Here is a 27,733-nt window from a genome sequence, read left to right on the forward strand (position 1 = left end):
TGATTTCCTCTCTGTATTTGCCATGATTTCGCAATCGATGAATATTAACTTGTGGGCGTTTCACGGACTATTTATGGGCAACTATGGGCGTGACATGAAGCCGCAAAAGCTGCGCTACATTTAGAATTGATTGTGATTTATTAAGGGAAAACTGCGTAGGATGTGCGTGCGCACGGTTTTATAAATCCGAATATTTCTGTGCGTACACACATCCTATGTTTCATCCGTATGCCACTTCTGACGCAAATCCTACGCAAAGTTTTATAAATGAGGCCCCAGAACTCTGTGCTTTTGGAGTTATTGTCAGTTGATGTTATCTTTAATAAGCACTAATGTAGTAAGACAGTGATATTAATAGACCTTGTCCTTGATTGATATTGATGATGCATTCTATATATAGGCGAACGCATACGGCCAAAATATGAATGCATTTTAAGCGTGTTCCCATTGAAAACCATAATAAAGTCATTGCTTAATGATACTGGAGGACCAAGCGGCACCTCCCGCAGTTTCTCTTGAAGCCAATACGGAAGTGACTTAAACTGCAATTCATCGACTGGCCACTAGAGACAGACTCCAGAAGGAGCAGAATCTTATTGAGCTCATGTTAAAATGCCCAACTTTACAGCAGAAGAACACATGTTTACAGTCTGGGACAAATTGTGGTTTTGGTCTATACGGCTAATTTTGCCCTTCATGACGACTGTGAGGGGGGTGAATTTTTTTATAACTCATTCGTTTACATTATATAAAGCCTTAAAGTTCTGCATAATTAAGGGCGTGGACACTTTGAGTGACAGGTGTATAGCCATTTATCTGCTGACTATTAGTCATCGCGTCACCTCAGCTCCGCCCACATCCCACCTTTTTGCCCATTTTCTATTCTCCGGGAGTGATGCGGCTTAAACCGCTGCCAAGATGGCGACGGCCAGCTCGTCCCTACTTTACACTTTAAAACTGCTCTTCAGAATCCTATGGGTGACGTCGCGGACACTACGTCCATATTTCTTTACAGTCTATGTGGAGGACCTAATTCAGTGCACACATTAATAAAACACACGATGAACCCAGATCATGCGCTAACTTGCATGCATGTTAAGCATTTTCCTATAGTAATGTTTGATGTGCAATTTGGTGCATCATGAATAATGTGTATATTGAATTGAAATATTGAATCTTTTAAAATCACAGTCTTACTACATTAGGTCACGTTAAAGTGCCCCTATTATGGCATCAGAAAGGTTCCTGTTTTTGTTTTGGGAGTCCCCAGCAACAGTTCACATGCATGCACGGTCAAAAAACACTTTCATTTGTCTTATAATATTTATTTTTACCTTATTGCTCAACAACTCCCAAAGGAATCGCTCAACGCTTAATTTTTCCAAACCCTTCCTTTGCGTGACGCTAATCTGCTGTGATTGGTCAGATGACCCAGTCAGTTGTGATTGGTCTACTGCGTGCAGGGCATGTCACAAACGGAACGCCTGTCACCATTACTGGATTACGGCTCGTCAAGTCTTGAACATTTTATACAGTGTATGAACAGACATGGCATCAATTTTGCCGTGCCATTTCGAGTCAGAGTCGCTGATGAACCAGAAAGTCAATCGCAAACACTGGAGCAGGACCTTAAATATCAATGAAGTTTACGGCACTTCAGGCCGATTGAACGTGCAGAATCATGACGTGCTGTAATCGGATTCATCTTTCTGTCTGTCGCCATTTGATAGTTCAGTGTAGAACCCAATTTATACTTCTGCGTCAAGTGTACGCCGTAGCTACGTTGTAGGCTGTGTGTGGCACGCGTAGCCTACGACGTACCCTAACCAAGACTGTAGCACTCCTGTCAGAAACTGAAGCCTCCGCGCCTCGATCCCCCCCCGGTGGCCGGTCCCAGTATAGCTCCTAAACCCCACCTCTCCATGTATTACAATGGACGCGAGACACACTAAACAATTCAATTACACTTCAAATAATTGTTTCCTAAAGATGGTTACTGTCATGTTTTTATCACGATGATTTCATTTCAAGTGAAAATAAGTTTAGTTTTAGTTAGTTATTTGATGCTATAAAAACAGGGGGTGTGATGTCATGATTGACAGCTGAGATTGACAGCTTCTCTGAGTGAAGTAGTCATTGAGGCACTAACAGAATTCATTTCTACATTTCCATAACTGTTTATTTCACACCAGCATTAAGAATTATTCTGCATCTGTGAGTGTGGGCGGGCTTTTGATAGTCGCGGCTCTACTTCCTGCTCTCTACCACACAGACTCCGGTCCCGAGATCGCTACTGCGCAGACTCTGTCCCAAATCTGTGCAAGATGTCAGCGCCGTGTGCGGCCTCCGGAGGCTTCAACTCTCGTCAGTGTATTCAACTCTCGTATTTTTTTTTACGGTCTATGACCCTGACGTGCACCTCTCCAAAAATGTAACAACGCGTCAATTCTATGCGGACCGCAGACGCTGTGATTGGTCTGCCAGAACCCCTCCCTCTGGGGTACACATGCTCCCTCTGCAGGCGTAACTGCACGTCAACGCGGACAAGGACGCAGAAGTATAAATGAAAATCATCGCCTAGAGGCTACAACGCAGGTCTGATGCAGAAGTATAAATCAGCCTTACAGGGTTAGTTCACCCAAAAATGAAAATTGTGTCATTAATTACTTCCCCTCATGTCATTCGACACCCGTAAGACCTCCGTTCATCTTCAGAACACAAATGAAGATATTTTAGTTGAAATCTGATGGCTCAGAAAGGCCTCCATTGGCACAATGCACTTTACACTCTCAAGACCCTTAAAAGGCACTAAAGACATTGTTACAAAGTCCATCTCACTACAGTGGTTCTACAATAACTTTATGAATCGACGAGAATAGTTTTTGTGCGCAAAAAAACCCTAAATAACGACTTATATAGTGATGACGATTTCAAAACACGGCATCATGAAGCTTCGAAGCGTTATGAATCAGTGAGTCGATTCATGATTCGGATCGCGTGTCAAACCGCCAAACTGCTGAAATCGCGTGACTTTGGCGATTCAAACCGCTGATTCGACTCACTGATTCATAACGCTTCGAAGCTTCATGATGCCTTTTTTTGAAATCGGTCATCACTATATAAGTCGTTATTTTGGGGGGTTTTTGCGCACAAAAACTATTCTCGTCACTCCATAAAGTTATTGTAGAACCACTGTAGTGAGATAGACTTTGTAACGACGTCTTTAGTACGTTTTAAGGGTCTTGAGAGTGAACAGTGCATTGAGCCAATGGAGGCCTTTCAGAGCCATCAGATTTCAACTAAAATATCTTCATTTGTGTTCTGAAGATGAACGGAGGTCTTACGGGTGTCGAACGACATGAGGGTAAGTAATTAATGACACAATTTTCATTTTTGGGTGAACTAACCCTTTAACACAGATGAATAAATTGCAGAATTTATGTAGGTGCACGTGTGGGAACTGTATCAAAATGCTAAGCGAGGCCAAAAATGCGGGAAATATGCGAATGTTTCGAATGTGACGTCACAACGAAGTGGCTTGGGATTCATTTTAAAAACGATTTGTTTAATTGACTCCGAGTCGACTCTTACTTTTGAGAAACAATAACTTTATTTATTACACGGCTCTGTGGAATACTTGATTCTGATTGGTCAATCGCCCATTCCTGCGGTATGTTATTCCCAGATAACAACCGCCAAAGTGAATAACACACCGATCATCCGGGTACTACGAGTTCTCTTGACCGGTACTACTTGTATGCTTAACGCTGTCGTTTGACTGTCTGGCGCCATCTTGTGACTGAAAAACTCTTAACCACCACGGGTTACAATGGAAGACTTCAAGGGTTTCACGGCCGGAACTTTACTTTATAAAGTTTTAAATATGGATATTTTCTTACACAAACACATCGGTTCACTTCCTTTATTAACCCCCCGGAACCGTGTGGAGCAGCTATATGATGGATAGATGCACTTTTATAATGGATAGATGTAGAATGTACATTATCCCTTACATATTCTGCACTTTCAGATTTAAAACTTTGCAGGATGTTTTCATTCACGTAGAACTGTTACACACTACATGAAAGGTCATTTTCAAAAATCCATAATAGGGGCTCTTTAAGCATTTTTCAAGTTAAGCGTTTTAGAATGTCCCGCTGTTTTTAGTGAGGAAGTGCTGTATATGGATCGCAAGTGCTCAAAACTTGCAGTTTGTCTTTGTTAGGAATGCACCGATATGAAACTTTTGGCTGATACCGATAATCCTTTATATTTGAAAGCTGATAACCGATATGTTGGCTGATAAATCTAAATCCAAATTTATATAATCTTTGAGAGCCTGATTACAAAAACAAGTCTCACCATTAAAAGCCATGTCCCAATCACACAATTATAATGTTCTTAATCATTTCATTTAGCTTATGACAGTTGCACTGAACTGTTTTCCTTTATGAAATGATATAATCATGTTGAACAGAGCGCATCAGTGTGTCTCAGCTGAAGGAAATAATACATTATTTATCAGCTTTAAAAATCGGCCAAATTGATAACATTAAAAATGATCATATATCGACCGATAACGATATGGTGGCCGATATATCGTACATCCCTAGTCTTTGTTTTTCTTTAGAGAGATAATCATCTAAATATTAATGGCTTGACACAGATGGAAAACGAACATGCCTGTTTTCAGGTACATGATTAAAGACTATGAATGAAACAATGATTCTATACACAGAAAAAGGTCACAATTTATACTACTTGCACTGCAAAAATATTTTTCTTGCTTAGTCTTTTTAAAAAATCAAGATACATTTACTTGAGAAGCAAAATGACTTGAATTTGAAGTTTTAAAATCTATCAAAATTCAATGAGTTTGTGCTTTAAACAAGAATAGGGAAACAACAGGTTCCAGTAAACCTTTCCACGACTTCTGAGGCAAATATTCATGAGCTAATGTTCTGTGACAATCTATGTATTCAAGTAAAATAAGAATAAAAAAACATGTTCAAATGTATCATAGCATGTCTTAACTTTGTTACTGTTCAGACGCAGAGATAACGTCACATGAATGAATGACAGAGTATTGTCACTTGTCCAATATTATCAATTAAACATATATTCTATTATACACACATATGTGGAAAAGATTTTCATGACTTTTCCAGAACTTTTCCAGGTTTTATCAAAACCATACAAACCCTGAAACAAGATCAGAATAAAGAATAAATAAAGTAATTTTACTTCTCAAGTAAATGTAACCCTCGAGTTTGATAGCTGTTGTGGAAAACAAGACAAACTCATTTTTTGCAGTGCACATTGGCTGTAGATCTGAATTTCCCAAGCTGCTTTCTTATTCGTAGTGAGTAAAGAGATCGTTCACCATGGAGAACCGCCCGGGTTTTTCTCCTCTATCCTTCCGTTGAAGGCACACGTAGCTTTGCTCGACGTGCCTCGACACATGAAAGCCACGCCTGTTGGCTTTGCCTCTCTCAAATGTCCTAATGACATGGTTAGATGTGGTAACCAGTGTCAGATGAGTCTTTCTTCTGGAGGCACTTTAAGCACGCTGCCCATCTCCAGCCGGGCTCCAGCCACTTCCTGTTGGCTGGGGCTGTAGGTGCCCTCCGACTGACGCTTCTTCCGGGTGGTGAGAACCATGCAAACCAGCCCCACCGCTGCCAGCAGGACGGCGAGACACGCCAGCGGGACGGCCACCACCAGCCACGGCACTCGCTCCTTCTGCAGCTGCTTCTACAGGACGAGACGGACCACAGCTGTGAGTCACACAATGCAGGAAATCACGGAATCCAGACACAAAAAATGGAATTGAACGTAAAAACTAATTTCTGAAAAAATAAAACCGTAAAAACTATTATTGTAAACATTTATAATAATTATTTATGCATTTGGCAGACGCTTTTATCCAAAGCGACTTGCATTGCATTCAAGGTACACATTTTTACATTTTGTCAGTTCTTGCTTTCCCTGGGAATAATAAGTTATTCAATTGATTCATGATTTTAATTAATTAGACATGTTTTTTTATTACTAAAATGTAATTTAATCATTCAAATTAAATCCAGAAAAAATTTATCCAGAAAAAACTGAATTTGGGAAAAAATAAAACTATAAATTCTATACGTTTCATTATTATATATATTTTTTTTATTATAATTTTTTATTACAAAAATGTAATTAAGCCATAATTACATTTTTGTTAAACTTTTACTAAATTGTATAAGTTCCATGATTTAAATTATTTAGACATTGTTTTTGATTACTACAATTTCATTTAACCCTCATCCTTCCCTCTGGTCATTTTGACCCAAAATTCCTTATAATTCCTTCCTATATATATATATTAGTGGTGGGCATAGATAATTTTTTTTAATCTAGATTAATCTCACTGTAATCTTGGAATTAGTCTAGATTAAAATGGCCATTTGAATTCTACAGAGGGCATTCAGAATATGTGTACTCGTAAGTGATCGTTTGTCTTTTTGTAGTTTGAATAATAACTAACTTCTGTCCCTTTAAGACCTGACGCATGCATGGATCCCAAACACTGTTCCTGTGAGCTGGTTACGACTGTGTTTACGTTAAAACTCACCAAGATGGGCATTGAGACATTTTTGAGTGTATTTGACCATTAATAAGATGGAAAAAGGAGCTAATTTTTGCACTTGTATGTCAGTGGCAGCTTTATTACGGTATGTGTGTGTGCGCTTCAGATGCGAGCGCAAAATCTGCGGGAATTAGTAGAATTAACGTTATGTGCAACCCCGTGCGAAAGTCACACCAACACCAACACACTAACTGGACTGAATGAGAGGAGGCGGGTGCGTGTCAGCTCGCTGTCGGTCGGAGAGCGCAGCTGATTATATCGATATTGTAGAAAATGAGTATTGTATCGTTTCAGATATTTCAGTATCGATACATATCGAAACATGGATATTTTTGACAACACTAGTAGGCATACACACAGGTTCGAAGACTCGTTCTCTCTCCCCTACAGTGCAATTCGGCTAGGTGTACATCCGTGCTAAAATATCAAGGTGAAAGTCATCATAGTTTGCGTAGTATAGACCCAGCTCCCAACCCAACTTTGAGAATAGATTAACGGCGATATTTTTTTATCGCTCGATAAGAGTCTCACGTTAACACAGCACGTTAACGCCGATAACGGCCCACCACTAATATATATATATATATATATATTAGGGATGCCACAATTCTCAATATAATACGCGCCTGTGAATTGTTTTTCGGTTTTGCATTTAATTAAGTATTTTTCTACAAATTCTATCATTTGCCTCCATCCCAATATACTGAACAACGCGACATACATTCACATCACACGTTAGTGGTAGAGTTATACTCATGGAACACTATAGTTATTCACAATCACCAAAGTTCATTATTTGCATGCGTTTTAAAGTGTATATTTTATAGTGAAGTCTATGTAGTGTTTTATTTTTACATGTATTCATTCAATTTCATACTTAAATGCTCTGAGCTGCCAGTGTAAATCTTTATATATATATATAATATATATATATATATATTTTATATTATACAATACACTAGGAATGTGTACAAGGGTTTTTTTAAGTAAAGTTTTAAGTTTAAGTAAGGTGTTTCAATTCTTTTAAGTAAAATAAAGAAAGAGTTTTGCAATTAAAAAATAGTCTTTTTTTCTCCTTAACCTCTTACTGTTCCTGTTGCCTAAGAATAGAATAACAAAATACTGATGTGACAAGCCATCAGAACCGAACCGAACCGAAAACCGTGGTTAAAAACCGAGGTATGTATTGAACCGTGGACTAACTGTATTGTTGCATCCCTAATATATATATATATATATATATTTAAATAAAAAATTATATATGAGTAATGGGAGTGGTCCAAGACCTTAGGACTTTTGTCGCACTTGAATCACGAATGCACAAAAAATAAATTGACTGGATTCGAGGAGTTTTGTGGTTGACATTTTAAAAAGTATCAAATCCTTCCCTCACGGGTCAATTTGACCCCCATTGGAATGAATGAATGCTTCAGTACACAGAAAAAAACAAACAAATGCTGAAACTACTAAAAACTGATTTTATAATGTGTACATGTGTATCTGAATGCATTCTGAAGAGATCAACTCGAGAGCTGACTTTAGGACCCAGCGGAACAGCTCATTTAATCCATATATAGAGCTATAAGGACATCTAGTGGCGAGAGTCATGAAATATCATGCTATATTATTTATTTTTTGTCACGTATGATATTTGTATGATATTTGAGCTGAATTAAAAAGGTTACGCATGAAATTGTGAGTTATTTTGAATTAAGTTGAAAGAATGTGCTTAAATTACTACTTATTTATTGATAAAATCTAGTACTTTAAAGGTAAAACATTTTTTTAAGTGCACTAAAAATAGAAAAAAAAATCAAAATCAAATGAAATAAGCTTTCTGGACAAAAAAAAAATTAAGTATAATTTTAGGGCTTCGGGTGAACCATTAAAACGGAATACAGAAACATTTGAACAAAAATGGTATTTGGAAAAAAATAAAATGGAATTTGGGAAAAATGACCCAAGCACTATCCATCTGAATGAACATGACCCAAGAGCTCACCGCATTCTCACAGTTTTCTCCACTGAAGTCCGACACACACTCACAGAGGAAATGATTGGCTCTGTTCACACACGTGCCTCCATTCAGACAGGGGTCCGACTCACACTCATCTACATCCACTTCACATCTGGAACACAAACAGTTCACACACTTACACTTTTTGTGCCAACAATTGTATATCTTGAGACAGCAAGAAACATGAATTGCCAAAGTTAGACTCCTGATAAATGTATACAATAAACAAGTTGAAGTACTAAAATTACCAAAACTAAAATTGTATATGTTATTAGCCTATGATATTATTATTTTTAATTTAATCAATGTTGATTATGAAAAGTGAGCAGCATGAGTAAGATGCACACATGTCTGGAGACATGGAGTGGGGTCAGACATGATTTTGACCACTTCATTGAGTTTTGTTTTGTTTTGTAGAAAGTCTTTCTTTAAAGTGAATTACGTTTTGTATAAATTGTATTTTAATTTTGATCAATGTTTCATCAACTAATTGCCTGTATATTTAATAAATAAGAAGCAAACCAATATCGTCTGGAATGGATTAATGTGCGTAACTGGTCTTTGAGTAAGGCTGAAACTATAGTCTTTCTGTTTTTTATACATTTCTTCAATCTATTTCTTAATTACAGTAGGCCTATAGATAGTTATGATATTTGTGGCTGCACCGGGGTCCGTCATACTAGGTTAAAGCTACGCACTTAGGCTAATCATGAGCAGTTTGTGAAATTTAGATTTAGATGATGGCTATGTGTTATGAACTGTAGGCTTCATCAATAAATGACAACACTTTCGTGCTATGGGCACTGATACAGACAGTGGAAGAGCAGTTTACACTGAGCTTCTGCTTTTCAAACATGGAAGTGTGACAAAGGCACATAGGCTAGCCTATAAATTCTCTAATGTGGATAAAGGCATATTTTGTACACATCACTATACAACACATGTCCTTATTAGAAGAAAATGTTGTTTTAATGAGAAAAATATGTAGTTTTAAGTTAACGACATATCTCGTTATTACGGCATAATTGAGTGGAAGTGCTAAAATTACTAAAACTGAAATAAATTGAAGCTAAATAGAAATATTGAGATGAAATAAAAAAAAGTATTAAAAAATATGTAAATATGAGATAAAAAGGAATATTAGAAATGCTGCCTAAACTGAACTAAATAAATTGAAGTACTAATATTACCAAAACTGAAATAAAAATAAGTTAAAGCTAAATAGAAATATTACAAAAACTAATAAAAATGACAAAAGCATATAACAAAATCACTAAAATAAATTTAAAAAGAAAAGTGAAAATAACAGCCAATTCAAAATATGAATGAATAGTGAAGTCACGATATCATATCGTTTCAAAGCTGCTTCACATTAATAGAAATTGAATAGTATTAATGTTGCTAAATTAAATATTCAACTATATTACTGATCAGCTCATTTCAATTATCATAGTCATAATTAAGAGATAAAATGTTGAAAATATGATTTAAAATGTCTTCATTATTAGATAAAAAGTCATAATAGTGAGATAGCATGTGGTATTTTCGACTTTTTAAGTCATAATTATAAGATAAAATCTTGAAAATATGATTTTAAAAGTCCTCATTTTTAGATAAAAAGTCAAAAATATGACATACTAAGTCAATGTGAGATGTACAGTTGAAATTAGAACTTTAACAATTCTGAGATATATGGATTTAAAGTCAAAATTATGATTTAAAAATCTAAATTATGATTTAAAGTCCTAATTATGATAAAGCTGAAATTAGATTTAAAAGTCTAAATTATGACCAAAACACACCAAGACATTTAAGAGATGAAGTCATGCTTGTTATTTTCTTTTTAAATGCGCTTTTAATTTTTTGATTCACACTTATAATAATATTTACATTATTGTTTTCATTTTGTGCAATATTTTTTTTTTTACATGCGTTTTTACATTTTGATTAAACTTACTTTAGCTTTTCATCTAAAACAAAATTAATTTCCTCTCATCAGTGTAAAGCTGCTCTGAAGTATCTGTGTGTGAAAAGAGCTGGAGAAATAAAGCTGACTTGAATGTTGCAAAAAAAAAAAAAAATGTAATCTATTTCAGCTCTAAAGCAACTCTTCAGAAGACAATAGTGTCATTATTCAGCTCAACTTTGTTTCATAAATGATAAACTTTGGAACATTGAACTAAGTTCAGCAATTATGAAGCAAATTCAATACTAAATAACATTTAAATAACACTAAAAACAATATCCCATTCAAACCCCAGTTCTTCTTCCCTAGACCCTTGAATATATTGAGAGGAATGTTGAGGGCCAAGAGGGATGTTGATCCAGAAACATGTCTTGATAAACCATATTAGGCCATTAGTGTGTGTGTGTGTGTGTGTGTGAGTGTGTGCGTGCTGCCGTCTCAAACCTCACCTCTCTCCACTGAAGCCTGGTCTGCAGGTACAGTTCGTCCCCCAGAATCCCTCAGTGCACACGCCGCCATTCTCACAGTCTGAATCCACATCACACTGACGGCCAGGGAAACGCCATCTGAGGGATGAGACCATGACCAATAATGACAATCCATAATGTGAAAATACAAGACTTTATAGATGTTAAATTCAATCAAACCTTTTCTCTGAATAAGGATCAGTTTGCCAGATAAGTTCAAATTGTCAGATTTCACATTTCGCTGGCAGTGTTAGAGCAATGACGACTCTCAAACCTCAACAACACCATGAGTGCAGTGGCACAATGATATTACACAGCACCTGAAAATAGGCTAACTTCCGTCAACATAACCAACGTGACAACCTGCTCACACAGAGAGCATGCTGGGACTATTTTCAGGCGCTGTGTAATATCATTGCGCCGCTGCACTCATGGTTCCTTGATTATTACGCAGGAATGAGAGTATAGTTCCTAGTAGGGTTGGGTTAGCCAACGGTACCTTTTTTCGGTACTTTAGGGATTTACATCAATAACTATAAATAACCTGCAAGTCATTTATAGAAGTGTTATTGACATTATGCCAGAGCTGCCCTGGTCTCTGTCTGCCATTTTCTGTGATGTTTGTATACTGTAATATTTACTAGATAGTAGGCTACTATGCATTTAAATTTAATTAATAAAAACAACCATAATATTTTTTTCTTTTTCATTTCATTTCTATGAAAAGATTTCCCACAAATTACGTGCTGTGTATTTTCTGGTAATCAAAAGACATAAGACATTAATTTAATTTATCTTTTAATATATTTAAACTTTTTTTTCAAACAAAGTGCTGCACAACTGAGCTTTATACGGTTAAAATTAAAACAGAAAAAATTTAATTTATTACTTAAAAAATAAAGTTTTGCTTATTATTATTACATTTGTGTTAGTATTATTAATTGAGAGGTATCTAAATTCTACTGTATAACAGTGATGTATTTATCAAGATAAACCAGACTTTTATTTTGACGGGCTGCCGTTCCTTTGAGTTTCTGTGTATTTATGATCTGACGGTAGTTTTTCTCAAATGACACGGTAAAATGCTCATAAAGTGACTCTCAGTGGCTCTGGAGATGACGTTCGTGCGTTCATGTCCTCATATGAGACGGCAGAGATGGAAACAAGCGACCGCCATAGTAATAGTGAGCGCACGCACGTGTGTGTGTGAGGTAAACCACGTTTCTACGGCATTCATTCGCACAGAGACACTCATGATTCGTATTTAAATAGTCTTTTTGCGGTTTAATATTCACAGACACTAGTCTATATCACCAGATGCGTTCACAGGTACCGAAATTTGGTACCCATTGATTTAATGTGAATCGGTACTCAGTAGTACCGACGTAATTCGGTCAGTGCCCTTAAAAGTACCGAGTTCGGTACCCAACTCTAGTTCCTAGCCATATCGGCCTAGAAAATCACAACTTTTCATTTTCCGTCGGTCTCAGTACACAATGTAACAACAGAAGAGTCAAGTTTTAAATAGGAAAAACATCGAAACTCTTTGGTCATTTTTGAGCGAGATGCTAACGGTCTAATCAGATTCAATGATCTATGCTAAGCTATGCTAAAAGTGCTACCGCCAGACCCAGAGATCGGCTGAACGGATTCGAAAACGGTAAAACTCAACTGTTTAACTCTAGGGGAGACGGAAAACGAGAATTTTGGTGGCATGTTCCTTTAATGTGGATGTATTTATGTCACCAGTGTCAAAGACAAATTTCCGCTGTGTGACGATAAAGTTAAACTAATCTCAAAGATCATTCTCCAAACATCACTCACTGGCAGAATGGCCCTGTGTGATCAGGTGGACAGACGCAGGTGTATCCCGTGCCTGTAGTCACACAGGAGCCTCCGTTCTCACAGCGATGCTCCTGGCATTCGTCCACCTCCTCCTGGCAGTTCTTCTCCCTGTATCCGGCAGGACACTCGCACTCATAGTCCCCCGGGAGATCCCTGCACGCCCCGCGGACGCAGGGCTGTTGGCCGCACTCATCTACGTTATCCTGGCAGCGCTCGCCCGTCCATCCCGGGGCACATTCGCAGTCGAAGAGATTGAAGAGGTCCGTGCAGGTGCCGTTGTTCTGGCATGGCTCGGAAAGACACAAGCGGGTGCTGGAGCATCCCAGCTGAGGCTCTGCCGTCCCGCCGACTCGGATGAACTGTGACGCTTGCGGCGCTTCTTCCTCCAGGCGTCCGGAAAACGGTAAATAAACCCCAGCGATCCGCACCTCGCCCAAGCAGCCGGTGTAGTTCTCCGCCAGCCACACGGTGGAGAAGTTTGAGAAGACGGAGTTGCCAGCTGCCGCCAGGCTGTATCCGGCCGGCCGCCCGTCCACGAAGAGGAGCCAACGGGACGCCTCCTTCCGCGAGCTGGACATGTAGAGCGCCACTTGGTGCCATTCTCCGTCTGAAACGGGGACGCTGCTGGTGAACGCGTGCACATCCAGACTGTTCCCCTCGCGAAACTTCACGATCAGCGAAGAGTTCAGAAGCCCCATGCAGAAGAACTCCAGCCGGTTGGAGGTGCGTAACAGCGTCCCGTTCTCCTCGCGTGTCCGCAGATTCATGGAGATGTTCGTCACGGGGACCGACAAGGAGCCGTTGGCGCTGAACTTCAAAGCATTGCTCTCAAATGTGGCGTTGGCTAAACCTGGAGAGAAGAGGAACAGATTAACACGGGATTCAGCCGAACCCAGAGATGAACATTAATTACTTGACAGACCCATGAAATGTCAATCATTTATCCTTTTTTTATTTTTATTTTTTTTATTAACACCACACAGCTGCTTATACAAAGTGGGAGACAAGGCTATATATATATATAATAATAAACAATAAGAAAGAAAAACAGCACAATATATAGATGAATGGATATTATATTTTATACAGGTACTGTATAAGTTTAGGCAGTAGGTTAATCTAATGTGATTTGTTATTAGTGACTAATTTTTTATGAATACGGAGTCACTGACTGAGAAATCAATTGCGAAACAATTTAAAACAATCCAAATAATAATAATTGTAGTAAAAGTAGTTATAATAATAGTAATAATAATAGTAGCAATGGTAAATTGCAGCAGCAGTATTAGTAGTAATAATAAAAGCAATACAAATAACAATATTATTAATAATAATAATGATGAATCAATTTTATAGTTTTTGGATACATATCACTCTCTGGGTCTGGGAGCCACTGCCCCAATAATCAATAATAAATGTCAATAATTTATCAACACATTTGCATGTTCACGTTCTCTGATGTTGGTCATGATATGCAAGAAAACAGATCTTTTGTAGTATGTCTTTAATTTCAATTATTTATATTTTAAAATATTTTTTTATGTAGGACTAAATGAGTGACAAATTAAATTGTGATTATTTTGTCATGTGTTGCAATTTAAACGGTTGCTGTTTTTATTATTATTATTATTATTATTAGTTATAACTCTGATTATAATAAATGACGGAAATATATCACTGTTGTAAATTATAATAAACTGACAATTTAATAAAACGTACGATATATTACAGTATTATTAAGTTAAAATATTACATGACTGCCAAAAAAAATACATTTGATCTGTTACTATTTTATTATTATTAATAATAATAATTAGTAGTAGTAAAAACACTAATTATAAAAAATGTCACTGTTTTTTATTTATTTTATTTACAATATTACTGTTGTAAATTACAATAATCAATAAAAAAATGTATGTGATAATATTAAAATTTGTGTTAAAATACTACACGACTGTTTCATTGTTTTATCATATATTGCAATTTTATCTGTTATTGTTTATTATTATTAGATTAGTTCAAACTCTAATTATAAATGTCAGAAATATATCACTGTTGTGAATTACAATAAACTATGAATATTCAATAAAAAATGTATGTGATATTAAAATGTGTATTTTACACTACAAGTTAAAATATTACATGACTGCCAATTTTTTATTTATTTAAACTTTTACCATTTTATTATTTTTGTTTTTATTATTATTATTACTAGTTATAACTCAAATTATAAAAATTACAGAAATATCACTTTTGTAAATTAAAATAAACTATGACTATTCAATAAAAAGTGCATGTGATAATATTTAAATTTATATTTTACCCTACAAGTTAAAATATTACATGACTGCCAAAAAATGAAATTTGAACTGTTACTATTTTTTTTATTATTATTATTATTATTATTATTAGTTTTAAGTCTAATTATAAAAAATTACAAATATATTACTGTTGTAAATTACAATAAACTATAATATTCAATAAATACTATAATATTAACATTTTTATTTTAAGTTAAAATACTAATATTTATGTCTTAAATAATTTCAATACATTAATATTCTTTGACACAATACTCAATACAATTTTTTTTTTTTACAGAATACTGGTAAAAATTATGTAATTTTATTTTATTAAGTAATAAAAATAAACTATATGGACCTATGCACTAAAAATTACCCAATGAAAAACAAAACTGTATTAGCTGTATTTACATTCATTTTTATTTTATTTATTGAAATAAAAGTGTCTGCATAATGCATACATTTAAAGGCAAGTCCCCTCAGAGGCATATTTTTTATGTCTTGGCTTTAACTATGAAATGTATGGGTCAAATTCAAGGAAAGCATCTTCAAACCAGATTTTCCAACAAACTCAAATTTTTCTAATTGACCTGTTGGGTTTCGTCTATATTTCGTCTTGAGTGTGTGTTTTCTTGAGAACTGAGAAACAAGAGTAAAGATACTCACACTCGTAACCATCAGGCAGATCCACACACAGAGTCCCGGAGTCACACGGATCACTGACACACCACACGCGTGTGTCGCATGTCTTCCCTGAGTAGTTCAGCGGACACGAGCACACAAAGTCATTCCAGATGACCCGACATTTCCCTCCATTCTGACATGGCTTCATCTGAAAACACCATTGGGATCAGTTCAGAATCTGAGAATCACGCCACGTTCAAGAACGTAAAGATAGTGATGCTTGGCTGCAATTATGTGGTAAAATACAGTAAAAATAGTGAAATATTATTACAATTTTAATCAGCTGTTTTCTATGTGAATATATAGTAACAGGTAATTTATATCCTGTGTTCAAAGCTGAATTTATCATCATTACTCCAGTCTTTAGTGTCACATGACCCTTCAGAAATCATTCTAATATGAGGATTTACCGCTCAAGAAACATTTATGATTATTATCAATGTTGAAAACATATTTTTGTGGAAACCGTGACATTTTTTTCCCATATTCTGTGATGTTATAAAGTTCATAAGAACAGCATTATTAGTGGCTTGACAATGTTAACAAAGAGATAAAGCATGCTAGCAAACACGCTAATTCATGCAAGCAACATGCTAATTTAACAATGTGCTAAAGCATGTTACTGTTAGCAATTTGTTCAATCTTGCTAATGTATGCTACTAACATGCTAAATGATAGCAATGTGTTCAAACATATTAGCAAAATGCTAATTCATGCTATCAATGTGTTAAAAACTGTTCATGTTAACAATGTGATAAAACAACATGGTAAATAATGTTAACCTGTTAAAACATGCTAATTCATGCTAGCAAAATGCTAAAACACGTTAATGTGTGAAACCATGTTAACAACATTATAATTAATGTTAGCAACATGTTTAAACATGCTACCAACATGTCACTTCATGCTGGCAATGTGCTAAAACATGTTAATTTATGCTAGCAATGTGTGCTAAAACATGTTAGCAACCTGTTCAACATGTTAACAAAACATGTTCATTCATGTTAGCAATGTGATAAAACATGCTAGCAATATGCTAATTAATGCTAGCAAAGTGTTAAACATGTTAACCCATGCTAGTAATGTGTAACATGTTAATTCATGGTAGCAACATGTTTAAACATGCTACCAATGTTACTTCATGCTAGCAATGTGGTAAAACATGTTAAACCATGCTAGTAATGTGATAAAACATGCTATCAATAAGCTCATTCATGGTAGCAATGTGTCAAAACATGTTAACCCAATGCCAGTAATGTGCTAAAACATGTTAATTCATGGTAGCAACATGTTTAAACATGTTACCTACATGTTACTTCATGCTAACAATGTGCTAAAACATGTTAATTCATGCTAACAATGTGTTAAAACATGTTAATTCATGTTAGCAAATCGGATAAAACATGCTAGCAATATGTTAATTCATGTTAGCAATGTGTTAAAACATGTTAATTCATGTCAGCAATCTGATCAAACATGCTAGCAATATGGTACGTCATGCTAGCAATATGATAAAAAATGATAACGCATACTAGTAATGTGCTAAAACATGTTCATTCATGGTAGCAACATGTTTAAACATGTTACCAACATGTTATTTAATGCTAGCAATGTGCCAAAACATGATAATTTGTGCTAGAAATTTAATAAACTAATTCATTCATGTTATAATTCTGATAAAACATGCTATCAATATGCTAATTCATGCTAGCAATGTGTTACAAATGCGAACCCATGCTAGCAATGTGCTAAAACATCATAATTCGTAATAGCAATGTCTTTCTCTATTTCTTTCTCGTTCCACTTAACTAAATTTAAGCTTATAAAACTTTCAGACTTTCATAAGGCTTTGTCAAGCCAACATCAAAGTTTGTCCCAATGAACGTTCCTCATCTAGTTTGAAATGGAATATTTTGTAACATTATAAATGTCTTTACTGTCACCGTTGATCAATTGAATGTGTGCTTGATGAATAAAAGCATTAATTTCTTTCAGCTGACCCCATTGGTAGTGTCTCTCATCAGCTCACCTTACAGGTTTGGTCGCCCACACACCCCTCCAGCACATTCGATGAGTTTCTGGGTAAGTAGCTTGAATGTTGTGGTTTCTGGCTGATGCTCCCTGAGTACATGTACAGCTGTGTGTCGTCGATCCGGACGTCCTGCAGACAGCCCTTGAAATATCCGCCCCACGGCACAGTGTTCTCTCCTTCAGGAAGTCCACCAAGATACGCCACATCTCCGGCCTCCACCTCAAAATCAACGTGACTGGCAGAAATCTGCTGCGTTTCATTAAATAATATAACACCTTGTTCTTTTTTAACAGTCACAAAGACCGTCTCCCCGTCGGTGAGGAAGCTGGAGGCCTGTCTGATGGAGCTGTATATCGAAATATACATTGAGCCATTCTTTAGGAAAAGAGTGAAGTACGCTTGATTCTCGCGCTGGAGCTGAAACACCAGGCCGTTCAAATGACGTGATTTCAGCCACAGAGACACAGTCAGGTTCACGCCGTGCTGCTGCATTATGGGAAACGCGGCGAAGCTTCTGTTGCGCTCGTGACTGAACGTCCATGAAGAGTGCTCTGGTGGGAAACACACTCAGGCTTTAGTAAACATCCAGAACATACCAGCGAATCTCAAGACAACACCTCAAAAATAAGAATTTATAGTTGATAAATCCGATAATAGGAGAATTACGTTTTTTTTGCCAAATTATCATTACCATGTGTCCGTACAGTAGTCTTTTGGTAATTCTCATCCAATATTCTTTCTTGTTCAGTTCTCAATATGGAAGAGGATTAGGGCCAAGCAATAATATACAAAATAAAAGCAGTTTTTTGAGAGAAAAAAAAAAATCGAAATACAAATTGTAAATTAAGTCGTGTTTTGAGAAAAAAAAAACTTGCTACATTTACAGAAAATACTCAATACACAGTTGAGAATAAAGTCTTTAAATTTCGAGAATGAAGTCGTGTTGAGAGAATTTTTTTTTTTTAAATTTAGAGATAAAAACTCAATACAAAGCTGAGAATAAACTCTCTAAATTTCGAGAAAAAAATTTAAATACAAAGCTGAGAATAAACTCTTAAAATTTCAAGAAAGAAGTCGTGTTGAGAGAAAAAAATACTTGTTAAATTTAGGGAAAAAACTCGTTAAATTTAGAGGAAAAAAATCAATTGCAAAGTTGTAAATGAAGTCGTGTTTTAAGAAAAAACTCGTTAAATTTAGAGAACAAACTCAATACAAAGCTGAGAATAAACTCTTAAAATTTCGAGAAGGAAGTCGTGTTGAGAGAAAAAAATTGTTAAATTTAGAGAAAAAAATCTAAATATAAAGTTGGGAATAAATTCTTCACATTTTGAGAATGAAGTCGTGTTGTGAGAAAAAAAACTCGTTAAATTTAGAGAAAAATTTTTTTGAGAAAAAACTCAATACAAAGCTCTTAAATACAAAGAATAAACTCTTAAAATTTAGAGAAAGAAGTCGTATTGATAGAAACAAAAATTTAAATTTAGAGAAAAAAATCGAAATACAAAGTTGGGAATAAATTCTTTACATTTTGAGAATGAAGTCGTGTTGTGAGAAAAAAAACTCGAATTAAACAAAATACCGTTAAATGTAGTTTTTTTTTTTTTTAATTTAGAGGAAAAAAATCGAAATGCAAAGTTGTAAATTGAGTCGTGTTGAGAGAAAAACCCATAAGAAAAAGTTTATTCTCAGCTTTGTATTTAGATTTGTTTTATACGGAAGTGTATAAATGTTACAAAAGCTTTCTACAGCTATCTTAAATTGTATAATTCAAAATAATTCACAATATTGTTGTTTTTGCTGTATTTCTGATCAAATAAATGCAGCCTCTGTAAGCAGAAGAGACTGCATAAAAAACATTATAATAATCTTACCGATCTGAAACCTTTGAACGGTAGTGCTTACACATGTATATATTATGGCTTACAAATAAAAGTCATATCATTGGCACAAAATGTAAAGGGATGGTTCACCCAAAAATGAAAAGTATCCCATGATTTACTCACACTCAAGTCATCCTAGGTGTGTATGACATTCTTCTTTCAGACGAACACAATCAGAGTTATATGGAAAATGTCCTGGCTCTTCCAAGCTTTATAATGGCAGTGAATGGCTGTCCAAAATTTGATTGTATCCATTCATTATAAAAGTGCTCCACACGGCTCCAGGGGGTTAATAAAGGCCTTCTGAATCTTCCGGATATTGGCCGTACATGAGTCTAGTTCTGGCGGAAGAGTGACCTCTGACCCCACACATGACCTATTGATGTGCATATGGACGTTCTTTTTTGGGCTTCAAAATATCAGGTACCATTCACTGTCATTATAAAGCTATGAAGAGCCAGGACATTTTTAATATAACTCTGATTGTGTTCATGAGAAAGAAGAAAGTCATAATCAAGGAACACACCAAACTGACGCAGACCGACTAGTAGCGACAAAAGCAGACTGCAGAGTTGGCTCACGCCGGCAGCGGCTGGGTCCAAAGTTGCCCTGACACACCAAGCAGACGCTTGACATCCGACGGCCAAGTAGCATGTCCTGCGTACGAGTAAATAGCTTTCCGTACCAGCTGGTGGCAGTCGTCTGTTTTCGTTATTCAAAGTGGGAAACCGGAAGAGCTACAGGGATATAAACAAAGCACCTCATAATCTCCATAGATATCCATAATAAAGGCTAGATGTCTTACGCCGGAGTCTCTAACGTCATCACCGGCGGCCATCTTGTCACAGGCAGGGCTCTGTGGCTCCTGATGTAAGGCGAGTGATCTGCATGAACACAAAAACTCTTATCTCACTGAAATCTTGACGGATTTACAAATGGTTTGGTTTCTTACAAACGTTATTAACGTGGCTATAATTATGGATGCTTGAACAAATTATGAATAATTATTCATAAATATGCAGTGTCATAACTACATCTGTGACGTTTATAACAAAACAAACAGTTTGAAAATCGGTAGAAAATTGAGCAAGTTATGGTTATTTAAAAAGTGCAAGCACCCATGAAAACACAATGTTACGAGTGAGTGAGCTGCCTGTGACAAGATGGCCGCCAGGTGTGGACGTCAACCTCCATTGGCCAGCAGCGCGGACGAGACATCCAGCCTTTATTATGTATATCTATGATAATCTCGCTCACCACAGACGGTCACTTCTGGGGGGGTTTTCACATGCACTGTCTTTCTCTGCCTTTGAGAAAATGATAGGCCAGACGAGCCAATCCTGAAGTCCAAGCAGGAACGGTTTCCTCCCTTTCCCCCGTCCAGAGAATCTGGCACGCCCATGCAAACGCTCGAGAGATCATGGGTTGTGAACGAGTGAACGCTGGCAGTTTCTCAGTGTTTGGATGTACAAATGAAAACAGAAGTCTTTTTTCAGTTCCTTCTGATCTGTGATCAGTGATTTCTTATGTGTAGCTAATTATTTATTATTCGTGCACACGCAGCGGCTTCTCTCTCTCCCGACAGAGCGGTGTTTTCGTGTTTTCTATCTTGTGAGTCAGTGTTTTTGTACGTCCTCGTCCCGTCTATCTGTTCTACATACAGTCGTGAGTTTCTGCTCAACATCGGCAGAGTAACATCTTTAGAGATAAACCTCACGCACGCCGAAGCTCGGACTGCACTGACCGGTCGGCCTTCAACATCCCCGACCCCCAGTACTGCATCTGGCCCACAGCGGAGGCGCCTTACGCGGCGTGAGATTAAGCAGAAGGGGGGTAAGCGTGAGGGTATCCGGCTAGGCTAGCCAGCTATTCCCACAATAAACTGGATTACATTCGATTAATGCTGTTGTGTCTTTGTTTGCGCTGTGTACTCAATGCGCGTCACTGACGCTTTCCATATGATAGGAACATGTCTAAAAATAATGCTATAATCAACACTTACTCATAACTCGTTCATCTCGACAGCTGTAATGGTACTTTGCATGTGTTACAAAGTTGGTAATAATGATGAAGACGGACTCGGTGTGACTGGGACTCGTGTTTATTCAGAACTCTGAGATACAAACACAATAAACTCGCGCTGACTGACAGCACACTCATAACTCAGTAGTTACTATAAATAACTTAGTTAGCAATCGCTGAGCTCAGTCTCTGGTACATTAGTGATGTCCGGTTCGCGAACGATCTTTCTTTTGAACCGGTTCTTTTTAGTGAACCGAATCAGTTCACCAAATCGGACTGAATCGTTCTAAACGGTTCGCGTCTCCAGTCAGCGCTGGATCCATAATTTACTAAAGTTACTAATTTTCTGACATGAGTGACAGCCCCTCCGACTAGAAATAGACTAATAACCTGAAGTATATGCTGTAACTACTACAGTTCAGACATGCTGAGAACTGATGAGAAGTGAACTCAGGTCCATCCGTCTCTCTGGCAGCAGCTCGTGCCTCGTAGACCTCGTTAAACCACGCCCCCTCCGCTCATTTAAAATGCAAAGATGTCAGCCAATCACAACAGTGGGCGTTTTTACTGAAGTCTCACAGCAAACACGCCTCTTGAAACAGGGCCTTCAGCCACAGGGCAAACATCAGTATCGAAAAAATGCCTTTTATTTCTAAATTATGACATTTTATGATGTAAAAATCATACTAACAATATAAGTACACCTCAGGAAACATTATAAAATAATAGAAAAATGCCAAGCCATGGGACCTTTAATGAGAAATTGAACAGGTGTTCCTAATAATCCTTTAGGTGAGTGTATACACCTAGGATGGCTTTAGGGGGAGTAAATCATGGGGTCATTTATTTTTGTGTGAACTAACTCTTTAATCATTCATTACAGAAAGCAGTTATTTAAACAGACAGCTCACCTTCTGAACAGTTGAGTCCATAAAACGGCCTGTGGCATTGGCACGTGTAGTTCGTCCACAGATCCAGGCAGCGGCCGCGCTCAGAGCAGGGGTCGGGGCGGCACCACTCGCGCCTCTCGCAGCCCATCTGCACGTACGGCTGAGAGACGAGGCTTTGAGGAAGAACCAGCTGAGAATCCACGAGCAGATCCTCCAAACAGCCGGCCAATCCCTTCCTGGTCGCCGTGTTGTTGAGGTATTCCAGCGGAACCCCGCCAATGTGCGTTTTCTCCAAACCATGCGGCTGGAAGGACAGAAGCTGGTTGTGACCTCCGTCCTCAGCGGTCCTGTTCTCTGACAGCAGGGTCAGAATGAGTCTCTCATCCACACTAACAGAGACTTCCCGCCAGAGCCCGTCATTGAAATCCCCACTTAACTGCACAGCCAGCTTTAAATCTCCCGATTCGGCTCTGGAGAGCAGGCTTCCACCCATCAGCTCCAGTATAAAGAAGTGCTCTTGGCTTCCCCGGTAGAAGAGAATGGCATCGGGTAAGGTGGTCCTGAACCGCAGCTGGACGCTTGGCCCTTGCGATCCCGCCTGCCTGCGGCTCCTGTTGCTGTGCGGGGCCTCCACGACCACATACCCTCCCGCTGTCATGGAGAAGGTGGTGGAGGTTTCACATTGGTCTCCATTAAAGCCAGAAGGGCATTTGCAGGTGTGTCGATGCTCATCTCCATGCAGTGTTGGCACACAGGTGGCGGCGTTCTGGCAGGGGTCGTCCTCACAGCCGGTCAGTGTGATGTTACAGTCGCGGCCGCCCCAGGGCAGCTGGTCCGGCGCAGGAGGTGGACAGTAACACATGTAGTCATTAATGGCGTCCTCACACCGGCCACCGTTCTGACACGGGTCGCTCTCACACTCGTCCACGTTAGTCTCACACACGACACCTGCAGACAGAGGTCATGTGATGCTTTAGGCACAGACATTCAAACTGAATAAACTCTTATTTTTTTAGCTTTTTATATGAAACACTTGGGCTGCACGATTTGGGATAAATTTTTCTGAATGAATTGTGATTTAAAATGTAAAACCCTGGTTTGCTCTGCTTGATATTAGTGCTGCACAATTTGGCAAAAGTGTGTGATTATATATCAATATGACTATAAAATAATAAGAACAATAATAAGAACTATTATATTATTAATAATGCATAACTTATACAACAATACTAAATACAAATTAAGAAATAAAAATAAATTATATTGGAAAAAATTTAATATTTAAGTAATAGAAAACATTAAATATACATTTTAGTATATATAAATATAATTTAAAAAGAAAATAAGTTGTATTATTGTTGTTGATAATATAATAATAAAATAAATAATATAAATAAGTACTATTACTATTATAATATTACTATTATAAATTGAGTATTTTAGTAATATAATATAAAAAACATAAGTTATTATTAATGTTGTTGTTAATATAATAATAACAACAATACTATAATAATAATACAAAATACACAATACTAAGTAAAAATAAAAAAATGAAAATGAATTATTTAAGCAATTTAAAATAAAAATATAAGTTTTATTATTATTGTTGTTGATAATAATAATAACAATACTCCAAGTACTATTAATGTTTCACTGTAAAAGAAAATATTTTGACTATAAAATAATAATAATAATAACTTATTAATAATAAAAATAATACTACATAAATGATAAAACAATACTAAATAAAAATTAAGAAATAATAAGAAATATTACTATTGTAAAAAAGTAAGTATTTAAGTAATATAAAATATATATTTTATTATATATAATATAATATCAAAAGTTGTATTATTGTTGTTGATAATATAATATAAATAAGTACTATTACTATTATAATATTACTATTATAAATTGAGTATTTAAGTAATATATTATAAAATAAAAATAATAAATTATTAGTATTGTTGTTGTTAATATAATAATAACAATACTATAATAATAATGATAACACAAAATACACAATACTAAGTAAAACTTATAAGAAAAAAATGAGTATTTAAGCAATATAAAATAAAAAAATATAAAAGTTGTATTATTATTGTTGTTAATAACAACAACAACAACAACAACAAATACTCTAAGTACTATTAATGTTTCACTGTAAAATAAAAAAAGATGTATTTAAGTAATAATACAAAAATATAATAAGTTTTATTATTATTATCATTATCATTGTTGTTGATAATAATAACAATAATATTAATAATACAATATACAACAATAAAAAATAAATGAGAAAAAATTAAGAAATATTACTGTTGTAATATTTCCCAGTAAAATAAAGTAATTTATAAATATAATATAATAGAGATCATGCATTTTATTGTAATTATTATTGATAATAATACATAAAATATACTGTACAATAATACTAAATAAAAAATATTAAATATTACTATTGTAAAATTTCACTGTAAAATAAAAAGAGTATTTAATGAATATTACATTTCAAATATAATATAATCATTTTTATCATACACCTCAACTGTGAAATTACAATACATGGCTGCATTAATGTCTTCATTTTCAGATGTTAAATCATGGACGGTGGATCACGAGCGCCTGAAGAACACATTCTGAAACACGCAACTCATTTTATTTCATTAAATTGATAACTGCAATAAGCCATATCACAAATCCAGTTTTATTTGGGTTATTTGTGCAGCCGTATGCAACACTTTTTAATGTTACAAAGTAGTGTAAATCTTAAGCAGAAAGTCATGAATCTACTGCAATCTTAACCAGTCACTTACAGAACAGATACAAGCCGACCAATTGACCTGTAACTACATTTACTGTAAGCCTTCAGTAACGTAATCCTGGTAAAAGGATTGGCATGCCAGCATATGGTCAGAACGCTTTCTTCAGTTGATTTCATCTGTTCAGGCCTACCGTTAACTACTGATGTGAAGAATAACAGACCAAACTACACCAAACACACACTACATCTTCACATGCAGCTCCGCCAGAGAGTTGTGCAACCATTCCTAACAGCGATCACTATCAACGTTTGACATGTTTGATATTTAAGCATAATCTCGCTCAATTTAGACTGTCACTGTACATATTTGAGCTGGAATACAAAACAGAAATCACTTGTTGCAGTGAACAGGAAGTGTCTTTATTTGTGCTTTTCAATGAGTAACTGCGTGCCTGAATGTCCAGAACACATTCTGCAGTTGGTGTATGATATTCCTCATAAATTACAGAAGAACCGCACACTTTATGTCAAAGGAAGGACAGGACAGGAGAAGCGCGAGCTCTCGGCAGGTTAATTCGGCATTAATGCAGAGCTCCTTCCAGAAGGCTCCGACACGTTACCTGTCAGGATGAGCAGCCCACTGCAAATGACTTTCACTATTAGTCCTCTCATCCTGCCAAACGCCCGGGCCGGAGTCCCTCTCCTCAACAAGACACTGACACAGAAGTGACAGTTTCCCACAATTTCTTCCTACTTCTCTCGGTGCTCCTTTCTTTCGATCTATCTTCCCTGTTATTTTCCCGTTTGCATGAGCGCACACCCACAGTCGGTCGCCCTCTCGGTACCAAGCGTCCAGGAGTGAGTGCGCGGGATGAGCTGCCCTGCCGGGATAATAATCCACAGAGCTTCCCCTCCCTTCCCAGCTGGCTCCTGTCAGTGCTGACATCAGGAATGCCTGTCTGTCTGACGGCCGGCCGGCTGAGCGATTGCTTTCCAACTCATTACTGGAGACATCGTGATGCAAGTGTGTCCGTGTGGGATGGTTTCAGGCCTCCAAAGCCAGGGGCGCACTGCACAACTTTTCCCATCTGAACAGATTTTGAAGCACTTCACGGTGTTTCTGAAGGATTCTGGAGTCATGGTGGGTTATAATTAATTATACATTATGCTGTATTCATGTTAAAGGGTTAGTTCACCCAAAAATGAAAATTCTGTCATTAATTCCTCACCCTCATGTCGTTCGACACCCGTAAGACCTCCGTTCATATTCGGAACACAAATGAAGATATTTTAGTTGAAAGCTGATGGCTGAGAAAGGCTTCAGATAGGCCTCCATTGGCATTCAGTACATTTACACTCACAAGACAAAGTCCATCTCACCACAGTGACTCTACAATAATTTTACGATGCGACGACAATATTTTTTGTGCGCAAAAAAAATCTAAATAACACCTTTATCCAACTTGTTCTTGTCTTCCGTGTGTGCCTCCACGACGCATGCGTGAGAATATGACGTAGCGCCAGCGTTCGGGAATCCATGAAATGCGCACTTTAGCTCGATTTTGAGAACTACGCCGAGACCTAAAGCACGATCAATGTAGAATTCAACAGCTGAGATACGTGCCTCTTCCTCTGCTTGTAAACAAATCATCTGTCCGAGCGCCGGATCTGCGTCATATTCTCGCGCATGCGTCGTGGAGGCACACACGGAAGACAATAACAAGTTGGATAAAGGTGTTATTTTGATTTTTTTTTGCGTACAAAAAATAGTCGTCGCATCGTAAAATTATTGTAGAGCCACTGTGGTGAGATGGACTTTGTAACGACGTTTTAAGTGCCTTTTATGGGTCTTGGGAGTGTAAATGTACTGAATGCCAATGGAGGCCTATCTGAAGCCTTTCTCAGCCATCAGCTTTCAACTAAAATATCTTCATTTGTGTTCTGAAGATGAACGGAGGTCTGACGGAATTAATAGTAATTAATGACAGAATTTTCATTTTTGGGTGAACTAACCCTTTAACTGCAATGTCTAATATTGCATCCTCCTCATGGGCATTTCATAATTTTTGACTTTTCAGTCCGAGTTAAATCTCTTTTTTGGCTCTTTTATCTGTACAAGAAAGCGTGCCTAATAATTCTGCACACCTGAATATAAAGTGTTTTTCATTTCCAGCATTTATGAACAATTATATATCACTTATAAATGATTAAATACAAAATAAATACTAGTTA

General features: G+C 36.7%; 1 protein-coding gene across 1 annotated transcript in view; it reads right to left on the reverse strand.

The window, feature by feature from the left end:
* Positions 1–4,635: 4,635 nt before the first annotated feature.
* The window catches only part of crb2b (crumbs cell polarity complex component 2b), a gene marked incomplete at its 5' end in the record, with an annotated part of 48,016 nt that continues 24,918 nt past the window's right edge, over positions 4,636–27,733 (reverse strand). Inside the window, 7 exons of the mRNA XM_079826376.1 lie at positions 4,636–5,754; positions 8,631–8,757; positions 11,061–11,177; positions 12,903–13,773; positions 15,893–16,058; positions 17,940–18,493; positions 22,756–23,682. Coding sequence (XP_079682502.1) covers positions 5,533–5,754; positions 8,631–8,757; positions 11,061–11,177; positions 12,903–13,773; positions 15,893–16,058; positions 17,940–18,493; positions 22,756–23,682 — 2,984 coding nt within the window. The 3' untranslated portion in view covers positions 4,636–5,532. The remainder of the gene's footprint in view (positions 5,755–8,630; positions 8,758–11,060; positions 11,178–12,902; positions 13,774–15,892; positions 16,059–17,939; positions 18,494–22,755; positions 23,683–27,733) is intronic.

Source organism: Gobio gobio, assembly GCF_949357685.1.
Source record: "Gobio gobio genome assembly, chromosome: 10".
In the NCBI taxonomy this organism is placed as follows: domain Eukaryota; kingdom Metazoa; phylum Chordata; class Actinopteri; order Cypriniformes; family Gobionidae; genus Gobio; species Gobio gobio.